The sequence below is a fragment of the Aspergillus ochraceoroseus genome (assembly GCF_002846915.1).
Source record: "Aspergillus ochraceoroseus IBT 24754 chromosome Unknown P175scaffold_2, whole genome shotgun sequence".
NCBI classification, from domain to species: domain Eukaryota; kingdom Fungi; phylum Ascomycota; class Eurotiomycetes; order Eurotiales; family Aspergillaceae; genus Aspergillus; species Aspergillus ochraceoroseus.
Genome location: NW_024468477.1, coordinates 3,646,456 through 3,662,003, shown reverse-complemented (window position 1 = coordinate 3,662,003; position 15,548 = coordinate 3,646,456). Strand labels below are relative to the sequence as shown.

At 29.6% G+C, this 15,548-nt stretch overlaps 2 protein-coding genes across 2 annotated transcripts; one reads left to right on the top strand and one right to left on the bottom strand.

The window, feature by feature from the left end:
• The first annotated feature begins 10,506 nt into the window (after window positions 1-10,506).
• P175DRAFT_0475698 (pyridoxal kinase) lies at window positions 10,507-12,271 on the top strand. Its single transcript, XM_040895247.1, has 6 exons — window positions 10,507-10,664; window positions 10,739-10,749; window positions 10,805-10,884; window positions 10,948-11,160; window positions 11,227-11,344; window positions 11,426-12,271. The coding sequence occupies exons 1-6, from the start codon at window positions 10,614-10,616 to the stop codon at window positions 12,054-12,056; spliced, it is 1,104 nt and encodes a 367-aa protein (XP_040754797.1). The 5' UTR covers window positions 10,507-10,613; the 3' UTR covers window positions 12,057-12,271.
• A 1,783-nt stretch (window positions 12,272-14,054) lies between these two features.
• Window positions 14,055-14,865, bottom strand: P175DRAFT_0475695 (uncharacterized protein; the record flags this gene model as incomplete). The annotated part of the gene is made up of 3 exons (XM_040895246.1): window positions 14,701-14,865; window positions 14,161-14,655; window positions 14,055-14,104 (listed from the first exon to the last, which is right to left on the bottom strand). The coding sequence occupies exons 1-3, from the start codon at window positions 14,830-14,832 to the stop codon at window positions 14,057-14,059; spliced, it is 675 nt and encodes a 224-aa protein (XP_040754796.1). The 5' UTR covers window positions 14,833-14,865.
• Window positions 14,866-15,548: the final 683 nt, after the last annotated feature.

Genomic DNA, 15,548 nt, shown 5'->3' with positions numbered 1-15,548 from the left:
AAGAATAAATATTTTATAAATTATAATTAGGCTATAGATAACTAACTAGAGATACTACTATTAAAAAATCTTATCTTACTAAAGAGATTTAATAGTACTCTAGTAAAATTTAATAATATTATTTATTTTATTTATTTAATTTAAAGAATTTATAATTATATTAAAAAGAATATTATTTTTCTTATAATTTAACTTATATACTTTTTTATTATTCTTAATTTATTTTAATTAAAGACTTATAATTCTTAAATTAAATTTATTAATTATATTATTTTATTTAAAAACTCTTATTATAAAAAGTACTATAATATACCTTTAAAATTTATAAAGATTTTAATATTATATAATATATTATTAAAAGCTTCTCCTTAATACCTTAACCCCTGCTCTAAATCTCTAAAAAATTAAGATATTATTAGAATCTTAATTATTACCTATATTATATATACCTACTATAGATACTAGATATTTACTACTACTATTATTAATATTAAAGTTACTTTAAATCTTATTACTATTATTAAATCTAAGCTATAAAAGTAACTACCCCTTAAGTTTATTAAGTTCTATAATATATTCTTATTAAAGAAGGCCAAGTACCTATTATCCTATTAATCTAATAATTATAAGATTAAACTATTACCTAGAAAAACTTTACCTTTTAGAAACCTATATAGCATGTCCTAAGATAAATTAAAAATTCTAAAAAAATAAATTAAAGAAAATTTAAAAAAAGATTTTATTTATTCTAGTTTCTTTCCTATTATATCCCCTATTTTATTTATAAAAAAATCTAGAGGAGGCCTATAATTCTATATAAATTATTAAGCTCTAAATATAATTACTATAAAAGATTATTACTTATTATTATTAATAAAAGAGATACTAAATAACTTAAAAAGAATAAAATATTTCTTAAAAATTAATATTATCTCTATTTTTAATAATCTATAGATTAAGAAAGGACAAGAATATCTTACTATCTTCTAAACTTAATTAGGCCTATTTAAATCCTTAGTAATATTATTTAGGCTTACTAGAGCCCTAGTATTATTCTAGAGATTTATTAATAAAATCTTATATAATTATTTAGATATCTTTTATACTATATATCTAAATAATATTCTAATTTATAGCTAAACTTATACTAAATATATTTATTATATTTAATAAGTATTAGAATACCTATAAGTAGTAGAACTTTATATTAAATTTAGTAAATATAAATTCTTTATATATAAGATAAAGTTTCTAAGACTAATTATAAGTAGAAATAGCTTCTAAATAAATCTTAATAAAGTAAAAATAATTATTAAGTAAGAAATATTAACTTATCTAATTAATATTTAAACCTTTATTAACTTTAAGAACTTTTACTACTAATTTATCTATAATTTTTTAAAAATTATTAAACTATTAGTTAATCTAATTAAGAAGAATATTAATTTTAATTAGATACTTATTTATTAAAAAATATTTAAATAATTAAAAATTATTTTTATAAATACTCTAATATTAAAATTTTTTAATTAGTTAAAAAATATAATTCTAGAAATTAATACTTTTAATTATATATTTACTAGAGTATTATTATAATATAATAATAAAAATATATTATATTTTATTATATTTTTCTTTAAAAAATATTTTATAATAAAATATAATTATAAGATTTATAATAAAGAATTATTAATTATTATTTATTATTTTAAAGAATAGTATCCTAAATTAAAAGAGATTTTATTACTTATAAAGATTATTATAGATTACTAGAATCTAGAGTATTTTATATTAACTAAATTACTAAATTATTAATAAGCCTGCTAGTCTAAATTTCTATTAAGATTTAACTTCTAAATATATTACTATTCTAAGAAATTAGATACTAAGCCTAATATATTAATTAGGAGATTAAAGGATTTACCTAAAGAAGGAGATAAATAATTCCTTTATTAGAGCTAGACTATCTTAAAATTTAAAAACCTACTACCTAAAACTACTACTAATCTAAAACTAAATATTAATAGTTAATATTAAGTATATTTTACTAAATAACCTGCTATTAATAAACTAATCTCCCTATTACTAATATTATAACTACTATTTAATAGAGCTTATTTATAAGATAAGAAGCTCTAGTCTATTCTAAATATTCTAAAGGATAATCTACTAAGATACCTTAATATTATACTAGCTAATTATAAATATACTAGTTTATATCTAAGATATTAAAACTAACTTTATATACTTAATTATAATAAGATAAAAGTTAAAATATTAAGACTCTATTATAAAAATCTTATTACTAGATATTCTAAAAGAATTAAGATATATAAACTAATATTATATAAATATTTCTAGTCTAGAATCTATAAGTATATTAATTAATAGGTTTAGAATTATTATCTTTATTATTAAATTACTTCTTTCTAAGAAGTAAAGTAAGGAATACTAAGATTTTTATTAATCCCTAAATATATCTAGCAAGATATAAGTATAGACTTTATTATATATTTATTATTAAGTAATAGCTATAATACTATTCTAGTTATAATTAATTATTTAATAAAAATAAAGTACTTCCTTTCTTATACTAGAATAATTAATATTAAAGGGATAACTAATCTATATTTTAAATATATTTAAAAGCTTTATAGTATCCCTAAAATAATTATATTAGATTATAAAATCTAATTTATTACTATTTTCTAGAAATATCTAATATCCTATCTAAAGATTTATAACTTATTATCTATTATTTATTATTTTAAGATTAATAGCTAAACTAAATATATTAATATTATTTTAGAATAATACTTATAAGTATATATATTATATCTATAAGATAATTAATCTAAATAATTATTAATAATTAAGTTTATTACTAACTTTATTTATTTTAAGTTTATAAGAGTATTATTATTTATAATTAATTATAGATTCTATCTAATATTAAGATTTAAACTAAGTTATTCTATTATCTACTCTATTAAGAAAAATACTAAAAAATTTACTAATATTATATATAAGATTTATAAATTTATTTATATTAAAATTTTATTTATTTAAGCCTATTATAAAGTATAAATTAATTATTAAAAATAACCTATATATTACTATATTATAGGGTAAGAAATCTAACTAGATATTTATAATATTTAAATATTTTATTTATAAAAAAAATTAAATTAGAAGAATTTTAAATTATATTATATTAAAAAGATTATTAATCTATATATTTATAAATTTAAATTATTTAAAAATATAAAAATCTATCTTATATTTAATATATTTTTACTTTACTTTATTATTAATAACCCTCTATCTAGTTAATATCTTAATTTATTATTATTTATTAAAATAAAAGAATTAAAAAAATAAAAAATTAAAAAAATTTTTAATTCTTAATAAATTTATTAAGATTATAATAAATTTAAGCTATAATATATTATTAAATAAATTAAATATAATAAGTTAATTAAAGAGCTTATTAAATATCTAAAAAATACTTATTAACTAGTAAATAATTATTACCTTTATTATTCTAAGAAACCCTAGCTAATTCCTCCCTAGTCTTAATAAAGCTTAATCCTAAGGAGAGGAGTACTATTATAGTATAAAGCTATAGTACCTATCTAGTTAGATTCTACCTTAATTATTTATCCTTATTCTTATATTTAAGCTATATTATCCTTAATCCTATTATAGCTCTTTAAGCTATGTCCTGTCTATTACCTGACACCTACTATTCTGCTATTCTGTCTGGTTAGCTCCTAGTCAATAAATATCTGAATCCGACTCTGCCCCCTGACAATATATCTAAACTATTAGACTAAAAAATCACTATAATTAGACCTAATAGTCTGATCTGCCCAAATCCTACCTTATATACCTAGCAATTATTTACCTTGGCACCAGTATACCTAGTACACGCCATAACAACTATCTCCTTCCTTAAGATAAGGCTTGACCGCAAGCTAACTAGCATATATTTAGTAGGGACCCCCAGTCCTAAGCTAGCTAGGCTAAGCTAAGGGCTGTAAGCAGGTAGGCATGGTTCAAATCTGGTAGTGTAACTAGGTCTAGCGGGATTCAACCCAGCCCTAGCACCTATTTAGGTCTAGCAGGATTCAACCCAGCCCTAGCACCTATTTAGGTCTAGCAGGATTCAACCCAGCCCTAGCACCTATTCAGGTCTAGCAGGACTTAACCCAGCCCTAGCACCTATTTAGCCTAGTGGGACTCTCTACCCAACCCTAGCACCTATCTAGGTCTAGTGGGACTATCCAACCCTAGGACTTAATTATTATTGTCACACACACAATAACACCAGCTAGATTCGAACCACAGCCATCTACCTATCAGGTCTGATTATAGTAACCTTTTAGTCTAATAATATAGTATATTACCTAAATTACATACTCTTATAACTAAACCATATATAGTAAGAAAAAAGATCACGTGATAAATAGGTGTGGCATTATCAGGTCAGGGGGTGTGGCAGGATCAGGAAGGGGTGTGGTTGGATCGATACAGGGTGTGGCGTTAACAGTCCCCTTTTTATATTCCTAATATTAAATTTAACCTACTTTCTAGTCTTTAAACACTTCCTTTTTAGTATATCTAGAGTTATTAGAGCATAGTTATTTTTAGAAGGTTCTAAAACTAATAAGATCTCCCTATATTAGGTAAATAACTCTAGAAGCCTTTATATTAATTATAATACTAGTATTCTTTTAAAAATAGGTTAACTAGTATATAGATTATCTATAGTAAAATAGTTAATTATCCCTTTATATCTACCCTACTTAGATTATTCCTCTATACTAGATCTTACTATCTCCTCCATATCCTTGCTAATTACTCGATTATTTTGCTTAGTAATGGTTTCAGAAACAGCCCTGGAGACTAGTATCTGCTCTAGTATAATGAGCTTGGTAGTTTTGGAGATAGCCCTAGGGGCAGCCCTAAAGGCAGGTAGCCACTTAGGTATGATGAGTTTGATACCTGCCTCTAGGTTAGGTAGGGTGGTTTTAGAGACAGCCCTAGAGGCAGGTAGGCACAAATATATCAAGTCAGCACCTACCTCTAGGTTGGATAGGCTTGGTTCGGGTAGGGCTAGATTAGGTATTAATATTTAAATTCTTCCTATAATAACCTTATTATTATTTACTAATAGTAAGATTTAGAAAATAGTATTATTTTAAGATATACTATTATAAGTTATTCTTTCTCTTTTAGTATTAATAAATATAGTTACTCTAGATAGACTATTATTATTTAGTTTTAGTTTATTAGGAAGTTATAGTTATATTCTATCTATTCTATTAGTATTACCTTTATTAAATATTATATTCCTTGACTAAATTATCTTCCCTGTATCTAGATACTAACCGCCCCTTCCGACCTAGTCTCCAGGGTCGCGCCTTGCGCGCCCCCGACAGCTCAATACTCAGGACAGCTCAATGCTTAGTTTTTCAAAATTTCAACTATCCTACTTTAAATCTATTTTATTTAACTACTACCATGTCAGAAGACTATCATAAAGTCAAAAAATAAATTAAGGATACTATAAATACCTTATACTTTCAAAAAAAACCTAATATCTCTAAAACTACACAAGATTTCAACGTGTCAAGGCACCACCTTAAGGCATGCTGGAGGGGTTATAGAACTCAATCCCAGTAGTAACTACTAATTATGAAGTTATCTCTAGCTCAGGATTTTACTATTTATTAATATATTAATACTCTAGATAATCTAGGAGTCTACCCACGGCCTTAAATAATTATAAATTGTGCAAATTCTATCCTATAATCCTCCTATAAAGACCCAGAGACCCAACCACCTAAAGTTAGTAAAAAATAGTTTAACTAATAGCTTTTACAGAATCCTGGATATATAAGAAAGCGGGCAAGAGTCATAGAATCAGATAGAAAGAAAATAGAAGATAAAGATCTTATCTTTACCTAGTTTACTTGTCTAAAATATATTCTTTTTACTAGGGGTATCCTACCTAAAGATATATAGAATTTTAATAAAACTAGCTTTTAGATTAAAGTTAGAAAGAATTATTAAGTTATCTAGTATATAAAGAAATACTAAAGGGCCTATATTTCTTCTAATTCTAATCAGGAATATATAACTATAGTTAAAGTAATTAATACTATTAGATATACTATAGAACTACTTATTTTATTAAGTAGTAAGTATATCCTAAAGGGCTAGTTTAATTAATTAGAACCTGGATATTATATTAAGGTTAGTAATATAGGTTATCTAAATAATAAGCTTACCTATTAATAGATATAAATATTTAACTAGTATATAAAATCCTATATAAAAGGCAAATATTAACTTCTTATTTATAATAGTTTTAGATCTTATATAACTTTTAAATTTATTAATTTCTATAAAAAGAATAATATTATTATCTTCTTCTTACTACCTTATATAAGTCATATTCTTCAACCTCTTAATATTAGGGTATTTCATGCCTATAAGCATTGGCATGCTAAAGCAGTTACTAATACAGAATATTCTAGAGGTAGAAAATTTACTAAGATTAAATTTCTTCATACCTTTTATATAATTCAAAAAAAAACTTTTAAAAGATATATAATTACCTATAACTTTTAAAATACTAGAATTATGCCTTTTTAACCTCAAGAAGTTCTACAATTACTACCTAAAAGACCTTCTACTTAACCAACTACTCCTAGTAATTCTAGATCCTTTCATTTCTTTGGAAGCACTCCTAAGACTACTAAATACTTTAAATTCTATACACAATATCTTCCCTAAGCAGAGGAATATAGATATAGCTTTAAAGAGAAGTTAAATAGCTTTATTAAAGGTAGTATTATACAGGCCTATCTAGCAGAATTATTAAAGGATAAATTATAATATTATACTTAGGTAGAACAGGCCCGCTATGAGCATGCAAAGGCTTTAAGATCCCATCTACAGTAAGGAGGCATTATATCTAGTTAAAATTTGGCTAAAATAAAGCAGTTAAAAAAGAATTATGATATAGAGAAGGAATTATCTAAATTATAAAGGCAATAGTTAAAGATTATGCAGGAACTTGTTACCTATACCTTGAATTAGGGAATTATTTTAAAGAGATATTAGAAGTCTAGGAAGATATAAAAAATATAAAGGTTTATTTATATCTATTTTATATTAGAATATCTTTTAATTTAGGTATACTAGATTATTTTGAAATTAAAGCTATACAAAACTAAGTATTAAGCTGTCCTGAGTATTGAGCTGTCGGGGGCGCGCAAGGCGCGACCCTGGAGACTAGGTCGGAAGGGGCGGTTATACCTTGTAGATATAATCTCTATTATATCTAACTAGTTAACTAATTTTTATTCTAGGCAATATTTTTATACTTTTAATCCTATTCTTATATAGGATATTCATAAATATCTTGTATCCCTATATATAAATATATTATAGATTAATATCTCTAATTAAGATATTTAATTCTTTATAAAAAAGTTATATAAGTAGCTTTCTTTTATTATTACCTTCCCTGACCAACCTATTTAAAATATGGACTACTATATCTATATTATATAGCCATATAGTCAGCTCTATTTTTACTTATATATATATTATATGGGTAGTCTAGATTATATAACTACTAAACTATTTAATAGTACTATTTTCCTCAGGGGTTTATAGTAGTATTGGTTTATATATAGTACTAAAATCCTTACTCTATCTAGTATACTTATTAAATTTAGGAGTAAAGTTAAATCTGACCCTTCTAATATAGATACTAATTATATTTAGCTAACTATTATATATTTCCTTTAATGCCTTTAAAGATTTACTTTTTGCCTTTAAATATTATATAAAAAGGTATCTAGAATAATTATTTAGAATTAGTAAGATATACCTAATATTATTTTTTCTAATTAGTTTGATTTCTTAGAAATCTATATATATAAATTATAATAATTTTATTATATATAATTATAGTTTTTAAAATATCTTTTTCTTTAATTTTAATAATTAATATACTTTATAGTATAGTTTAGTATTCTAATTAATAGTAAGCAAGTTATTAATAGCTAAGTTATTACTTTTATTATAAAGTATTACCTTATTATACTTTAATTATTTAATAGATAGATAACCTAATTATTAATATAATAAGTCTATTAGTATAGTAGGCATGATTACTACCTTATTTAGAACTAAAAATAAAATATTATTATCTAAAATTATATATCTAATTACCTTATCTATTACTATTTTATAAATATATTAATTTTTTAAATTAAAATAAATTCCTAATTCTACCTTTATTCTTTCTACTAGTATTAGGTTATATAGTATATTTAAATTCTAAAGATATTTTATTTAGTATAATATTAAAGTACTATTATTTAATTTAAATTAAATTATTACTTTTCTATAACCTTAGAGATATACTATCTTATTATTAGAGGTAATAAAATTATAATTCTTAAAGTTATTTAGGTCTTTAATTAGATTATTAAAGAGATTATAATTATTATATACTATATAACTTACTTTAGAGTTATATAATTATCTATTCCTAAAGATAATTAATATTAAAGCTATTAGTATGTTAACTCTAGATAGTATAAAATTATTATTATCTAGAATAATATTAGCTTATATAATTAGAGTAATAGCCTAGTTTTAGGTTAAATTATTCTTATTCTTTAACTTATATAGCTTGAAATACTAAAGTATTAAATTTAGTCTCTATTCTTCCTTTTATTTATTAATTATTAAATATAGATAGTCCTTAGTATTATATTTTTCCTCTTTATAAAATAAGTATAGTATTCTAGATTTCTTAAATTACTTTAACTAATAATTAATATAGCTAGTAATTATTATATTCTATAATAGTATATATTTCTACTATTACTACTACCTTCTTTTATTATTTATTATTAATTAAGAATTTAATATATTTATAGCTAGTATTATAGTATTAAATATAATATTAGATAATAGATTCTCTTAAACCTTATTCTTTACTATATTATATATAGTATAAAAATACTTCTATATAGTTATTTTAATAGGATTATTATCTAGGTTATTTAAGGTTAAATTTATAAAGCTTATATTATTTCTTTTAAGCTTCTAAAGTATTATAGTAACTACTTAATATAATATAATAACTATTTTTAACTTATTAGAAGTATTTATCTTCTAAATAAAATTTAATATAAACTTATTAATAGTTATATAATTCTTATACTTAATTTTAATAACTTTTCTTTATATTTAATATATATATTTTTAATTATTATTAATAATTATTTTTTATAATTTCTATATAAAATTATTTATAAAGATATATAAAGTAGTATTTATTAATAATTTCTTTATTAATTTCTTACTTATTAAATATAGTATCTAACTAGCTACTATTTATAAAAGAAGTTCCTATAATTTATACTTAGGATTATTAAATTATAGTCTAGGAATATTACTTTTAAGAAGCTTATCTATCTTATAAAGCCTTAGCTCTATTTATATAAATAAAGCCTAAATTTTGAATTTTAAATTATTTTCTAATACTATTATCAGGCTCAAGTTAAATATGCCATTCTTTAGCTTTGTTACTTGATTTCAGCCATTAGTAAATAGGGTAGTAGCCATTAAAGGTAGGTATGGTAAGTCCAGGATGTCAGGATATCTACTAGGGGTAGGTTTAGTTGCTATTTTAGTTAAATTATGGAGATTTTTTATATACTATTGCCCAGGTAGAGTAACATAATAGTAGTATAGGTGGTGTAATATAATAGTAGTAGGTAATATTTCTGCTAGGATCTCTTTCTAATTAGGGAGCAGATTACTATACAGGGGTATAAGAGTATGATAAGAGTTTTTTGGAGGTCTATAAAGTATAAAATAGAACCTTAAGGAGGGCTTATAACCTGATGAAGGTTGTCAAACTATGATGGTAGAAAGTTGATTGAAATGGATTTAATTGGTCTAACTAGGAAATAGAGAGAAGGAGAGATACTTGAAAGAAGTATAGAGATCTAGAAAGAAATAGTGGCCTTAAATACACAGAGTAGTCACGTGTTGCTATCTTCTTCTTTATGGTGATGCTGCTTTATGGTGGTGCTGGTTGCATTCACTGAGTGCAGCACTCCAACATTATACGGAGTATGGTGCCAAGCCACCTAACCTGAATAGGAATACTATGCCATTTTAAGTAATTCACCGTCATATCATCTGGAGTACAAGATTCGCGAGCCTACAGTTACTGAATCATCTCCACTTGGACTCGGGATATTCCAGTACCAGGGATATAGATAGGTTCAATAAGTCTTTATATATATATATATATATCATTTTGTGACCTGTATAATAGTATTCAATATGAATCTAGTCTAGACATTGGATGGAAAGAGAAAATTCTGCCCATCAGTGCGTGACCCACTTTGGTTATCTGGCAGAACTGGATCTTTGCCCACAATTAGTTCCTTATACGGATGACTCGATTCATCTACTACACACCTATCCTATAGACTCTCTCTCTCTCTTTTCCTTTTATTTTTCCTCTCTTCAACTGAATTCATACATACCTACCTCCTTGAATAATCATGTCAGACTCTCTCGTCCCCGAAACAAGGGTCCTGGCCATCGCCAGCCATGTAAGCCCCCCCCCCCCCCCACTATGACCGCCCACCGTGTTTCCAAGTTTTATCATTGACAATCCATTCCCCAGGTAGTCTATGGGTACGTCACATAATAAGCGCCAGAGCCCATAATTCAGAGATCACTGATAGTGTAGTCATGTCGGAAACAAAATGGCAACCCTTGTCATGCAATTATTAGGATGCGACGTTGCCGCCCTGAATACCGTTCATTTCAGTCAGTCCCTTCCGCCAATAATCCGCCAGTTCTGTTGTACACACATGCTAAGTACTATCCTAGGTAACCATACAGGGTATCGGCAGTTTAAGGGTACCCGGGCTACAGCAGAGGAGATCCGAACCCTTTATGAGGGGCTGTGCCAGAACTATCTCACAGACTTTGATGTCATGCTCTCCGGATATGCGCCCAGTGCTGCGGCTGTTGAGGTTGTCGGCGATATCGGAAAAGATCTGCAGCGGAAAGCGGCATCGAAACCGGGGTCTTTCTTCTGGGGTGCGTTCTTCTCCATAATGCTTACCTTGGCCAGCTAGGTTCCGGTGGCGTATTGACGAAATGTAGTCCTTGACCCTGTCATGGGTGACCAAGGTCGTCTATACGTGAACAACGACGTCGTCCCAGCATATAAGAAGATCATCCCCCATGCAGATTTAATCCTACCGAACCAATTCGAAGCCGAGTACTTTTCCCCTCTCCACCAAAAAAAAAAAAAAAAAAAAAAAAATCATGAACAATAACTAACGACAAAAAAACAAAATAGAGTCCTCGCTGGCCTTGAAATCGCTTCCCTCTCAAACTTGGCCGAAGCAATCACCACCATCCACAAAGTCTACAACATTCCCCACGTGATAATCACGTCCGTTCAACTTGCTAAACTCACCTCCACAGCAGAACCAACCACCAACCCTAATACCAACCCCCTCACCGTAATTGGCTCCACAATTACCTCGACGGGCCTCCCTCGACTCTTCCGCATCGATGTCCCCGCCCTCGACTGTTTCTTTAGCGGTACGGGTGACATGTTCGCCGCTCTCACTGTCGCACGGCTCCGCGAGGCCGTCTTCACGGCCGCAGACCCGGACCTGAAAAACAGAAAGTCCTGGGTTTCGGGGGACGAGGTGCCCGCGACGGAGTTGCCCCTTGCCAAGGCAGCCGAGAAGGTATTGGCTAGCATGCACGATGTACTTGAGAAGACGATGGAGGCGAGGGATGCGGAGCTAGCAGCCACTTCATCATCCTCTATCTTAACTTCGGATGAAGCTAGCGAAGAAGAAAAGCAGAAGAGGGAGCATCTGAGACTGACCAAGGCGGCGGAGGTGCGGTTGGTAAGGAATGCGAAGTTTCTGAGGGAGCCAACGGTTGTATTTAAGGCCAAGGGGTGGGAGGAATAAAAAAAAAAATTTTTTTTTTTTCTTCTTATTTCCCTTATTTCTATGCATATTGCATTTTAACATGCATGGATAATGCCAGTCCAGTCCTAACTACAAGTAGTACCTGGTAATACAAAGCATGATAGGTTGGGGGTAGTTTAAAGGTACCGGGGCTATGTCCTTGTAAACTAACTATAGGTAGAGAGACAACTAACAAAAGGAACTTTGAATAGCACTAACTAACTAACAAGTAGTAGATATTTTTATTCGGTCCTGAACTATACTCTATTGCTCCTTCAAGCTCCGACCAGACGAATCTATTGAACTCTACTCCGTACTAAAGTAGTGAGTGAGTGAGTGAGGTGGGGTAGATAGATGCCCCAGCACTTCCACAACGTCGACCCCGTCCCGGGCCGTCCCAGACATCAACTGAAAAGAGAGCGAGCATTCAAAGACCACCAGGAGAGCAACGCCACTAGCAGTGAGTACCCACAGCAGGATCCCAGGTCCCGACCTGCACCGCAGTACTACGGCATGTCTTGCTTGTCTGCTCAATGGAGAAACAGGTACAGGTATTACTGCTGGTAACCACCAGTAGCAGGGTTCCAGGAGAAAGGCAGATCAGAGGTAAGGTACACCCCTATGTATATTTCTTACTTAGAATGCTCTGGGAGCTGTTGCTGGATATGGTCTTATAGTAAGCTACATAGTTCTTGGTGATGCTGGGTTGGGTAGGGAGGGTCCAGTAGCGGTTGTGGTTATTATTATTATTGTAGTAGTAGTAGTAGTAGTAGTAGTATGTATGGAATTGCCATTGGTGTTATAGAGTCCAAGTAGACATGTTGTTTCTATTATAACTACCCACTCTGTGCGCGAGGTTCCAGGAAAGGAAAAGAGTGGTATCCCAGATAATATCTTCAGAAGGAGTGCTCCAACGCTCCCAATCAATAAGATAGCTATAGAAAGGGGTTCAAAAATTAAATTAATCAAAAAGGGGCCAGGGGTGGTCATAGAAGAATACTAACCATTTGTTTCCGTCCTTGTCCCAAATGAGGTTATTGAGTAAAGAGTCCATGTGTAGTATGCCACAGCTGATCGTTTCACTGGGATGCAAAAGAACTATTAACAATCTCATTGATGATCATAGCGGACAAAGAAAAAGGTTCACAGAACTCACAGCCATGATTCCTTGAAAGCCGCCCGTAGAGCATCCCTCTTGACGCGAGTATGGCGAGCTAATACTGCCATTCCGCAACAATAAATTTTTCGATTTTTTTTGCGGGCAGAATTCCTAATTAGGACTAGTTTAGAACTATATAATATTATTATATAATATTATATTACTAGTTAGTTAGTTAGTTAGTTAGTTAGTTAACTAGTTATATTAAGGTAATCTTACTAAGGTAATATAATTCTTACAGATCTCCAATACCAATAATTGCTCAAAGCTGCCATATGTACTCTGCCATTCTCCACGAAACAGCCCATGTCGCAATACCACACATGCGCCAACAAGACTATCCCACCTTATACACCAAGAATAAGAATGATGCTGTAACGAGTCAAGAGGTCACCACTTCATTGTCTGAAATAGAGACGAGTATGCGCTTTATGATTATTTGATAGGGCCTAAACTAGATACAAAGGAACAACTCTGATTTCATACATGCTTAACCCCATCCTTTTTGCAGACTCTTTGTAGCTCACAATACAGTAAATATGTAACAGGCCGCAGCCGTTTCCGCAAATTTGGACTTTACCACTGCTTCGAGTAAACCAGGAAACATTGGACAGATAAAGCATTATCTAAGATATCTAGGATACTGTATTAGATAGCTGGGTTGCGCGTTGCTGGTCTAGTAAGAATTCCCGATGGCTGAAAATGGCGACCAATGCCGAGCCGTTCGAAGAAGACTTTGTGAGAGGAAAGTATTAGAATAGAAGCTGTAAATCTTATTATACTACCAGCAAAGTAAATTCGTAATACCGAGATGAAACACCCAAAGCGCCAGAAGCCACAATTAATAGAATTTTGTATTGGGAGGAAGACCTTGTCTTTGGTCCTCCTGCTAGAAAACAGTAATGTCAGATCCTGCAGTCTCAAACAAAATTCAGGGGGACAAACCAAGGCTTCGCCAAAGCTGGCGACAAGTTCATCTTCATATTGACTGTACTTTTCTTCCTCAGGTCCAACGTCATTGAATGTCATTGCAATATCAAAGTCAATCCATACTAGTCTCTTTTCACTTTCTCCCGGTACTAGAAGAATGTTCTTGGGGTAGATATCCCTGTGGTGAACATGAGCATTATGTATCTGCTTCATACCTTCAATAACCATGTTATAGAGGGTCTCCGAATAATTAACACAGTTCAGGCTTTCAGCGGCTGGAAGATACTCAAGGATAATTGCTCTAGGGTGCAATTTATCATGAATGAAATCCTGCAGAAATGGCTGAAATGCAGCTGGGTCGAGCCAATCAATATGACCATAAAAATATGGAACAAAGCCGCTGTCACACACGCCATGTTTAAGTAGATTCTTGTAAGCTTTTAGCTCACAGCGATATCGATTTAAGTCTCGGCCCTTGTCTGTCCATCCAGGGTCCCCATTATCGTGATACTAAGCTATTAGCGATAGTAAAGTGGAAAAAGCTTGTTAACTTACAAGCTTCATAGTGTATGTTTCACCATCTATTTTTATCTCAAAAATTGAGGAAGATGGGGAGACTACAATTTCCCTTTCTATTTGTATCTTTGAAGGCTCAGGACTCAATGGGTGATTGTTTGCCAAGCACATGGTGATTATACTTATACCTTGGACAGGGATGACTATTTCAGGGGATGATATATTCATGGAGTTTCGCATGACAGGAGATTATTTTGTCGAAATATAGGCTATCCCTGATGTGGGGGCTTACAGCTCAGCGTGGGACCGTGGGTAGAAAAAAACTCCGCGTGGGTAGAACCCCGGAATGGATTAACTCTCGGCGTGGGTACCCACGATGAGCTATTTATCTAACCATAATAGGATCTCGCTTAGAATTAGTACTACGACACCAAAATTTACTACTACTACCCTATACTATCAATATAAAGGCTAATTCTAGCTAAAAAAGGAATAATAAATAATATTAATATTAAAATTATAATTATTATAATTAATTTCTACCAAGTATATACCTATTACTAGTATATTAGAAGTAGTAAATATTTTATTTGTATTAGGTTTATACCCTAATAATAAGAGATAAGCTTATCATGGGTAGAGAATTGATTTTCTACCCATGATGAGGTTAGACCGCGCTAGCTCTACCCATGCTGAGGTCCAGAGTTCATAACTTCATCATGGGTAGAAAATTGTTGGCGCTAGTTCTACCCACGCGGAGTTTTTTTCTACCCACGCCAAGCTGTATCCATGCCTTTCTGCCCACCTAAACTGCTACCCACTTTAGGTGCGCCACATATTCTTCGCGATCATATATTCTTCGCGATTTTTTAATATTTAAAGCTATA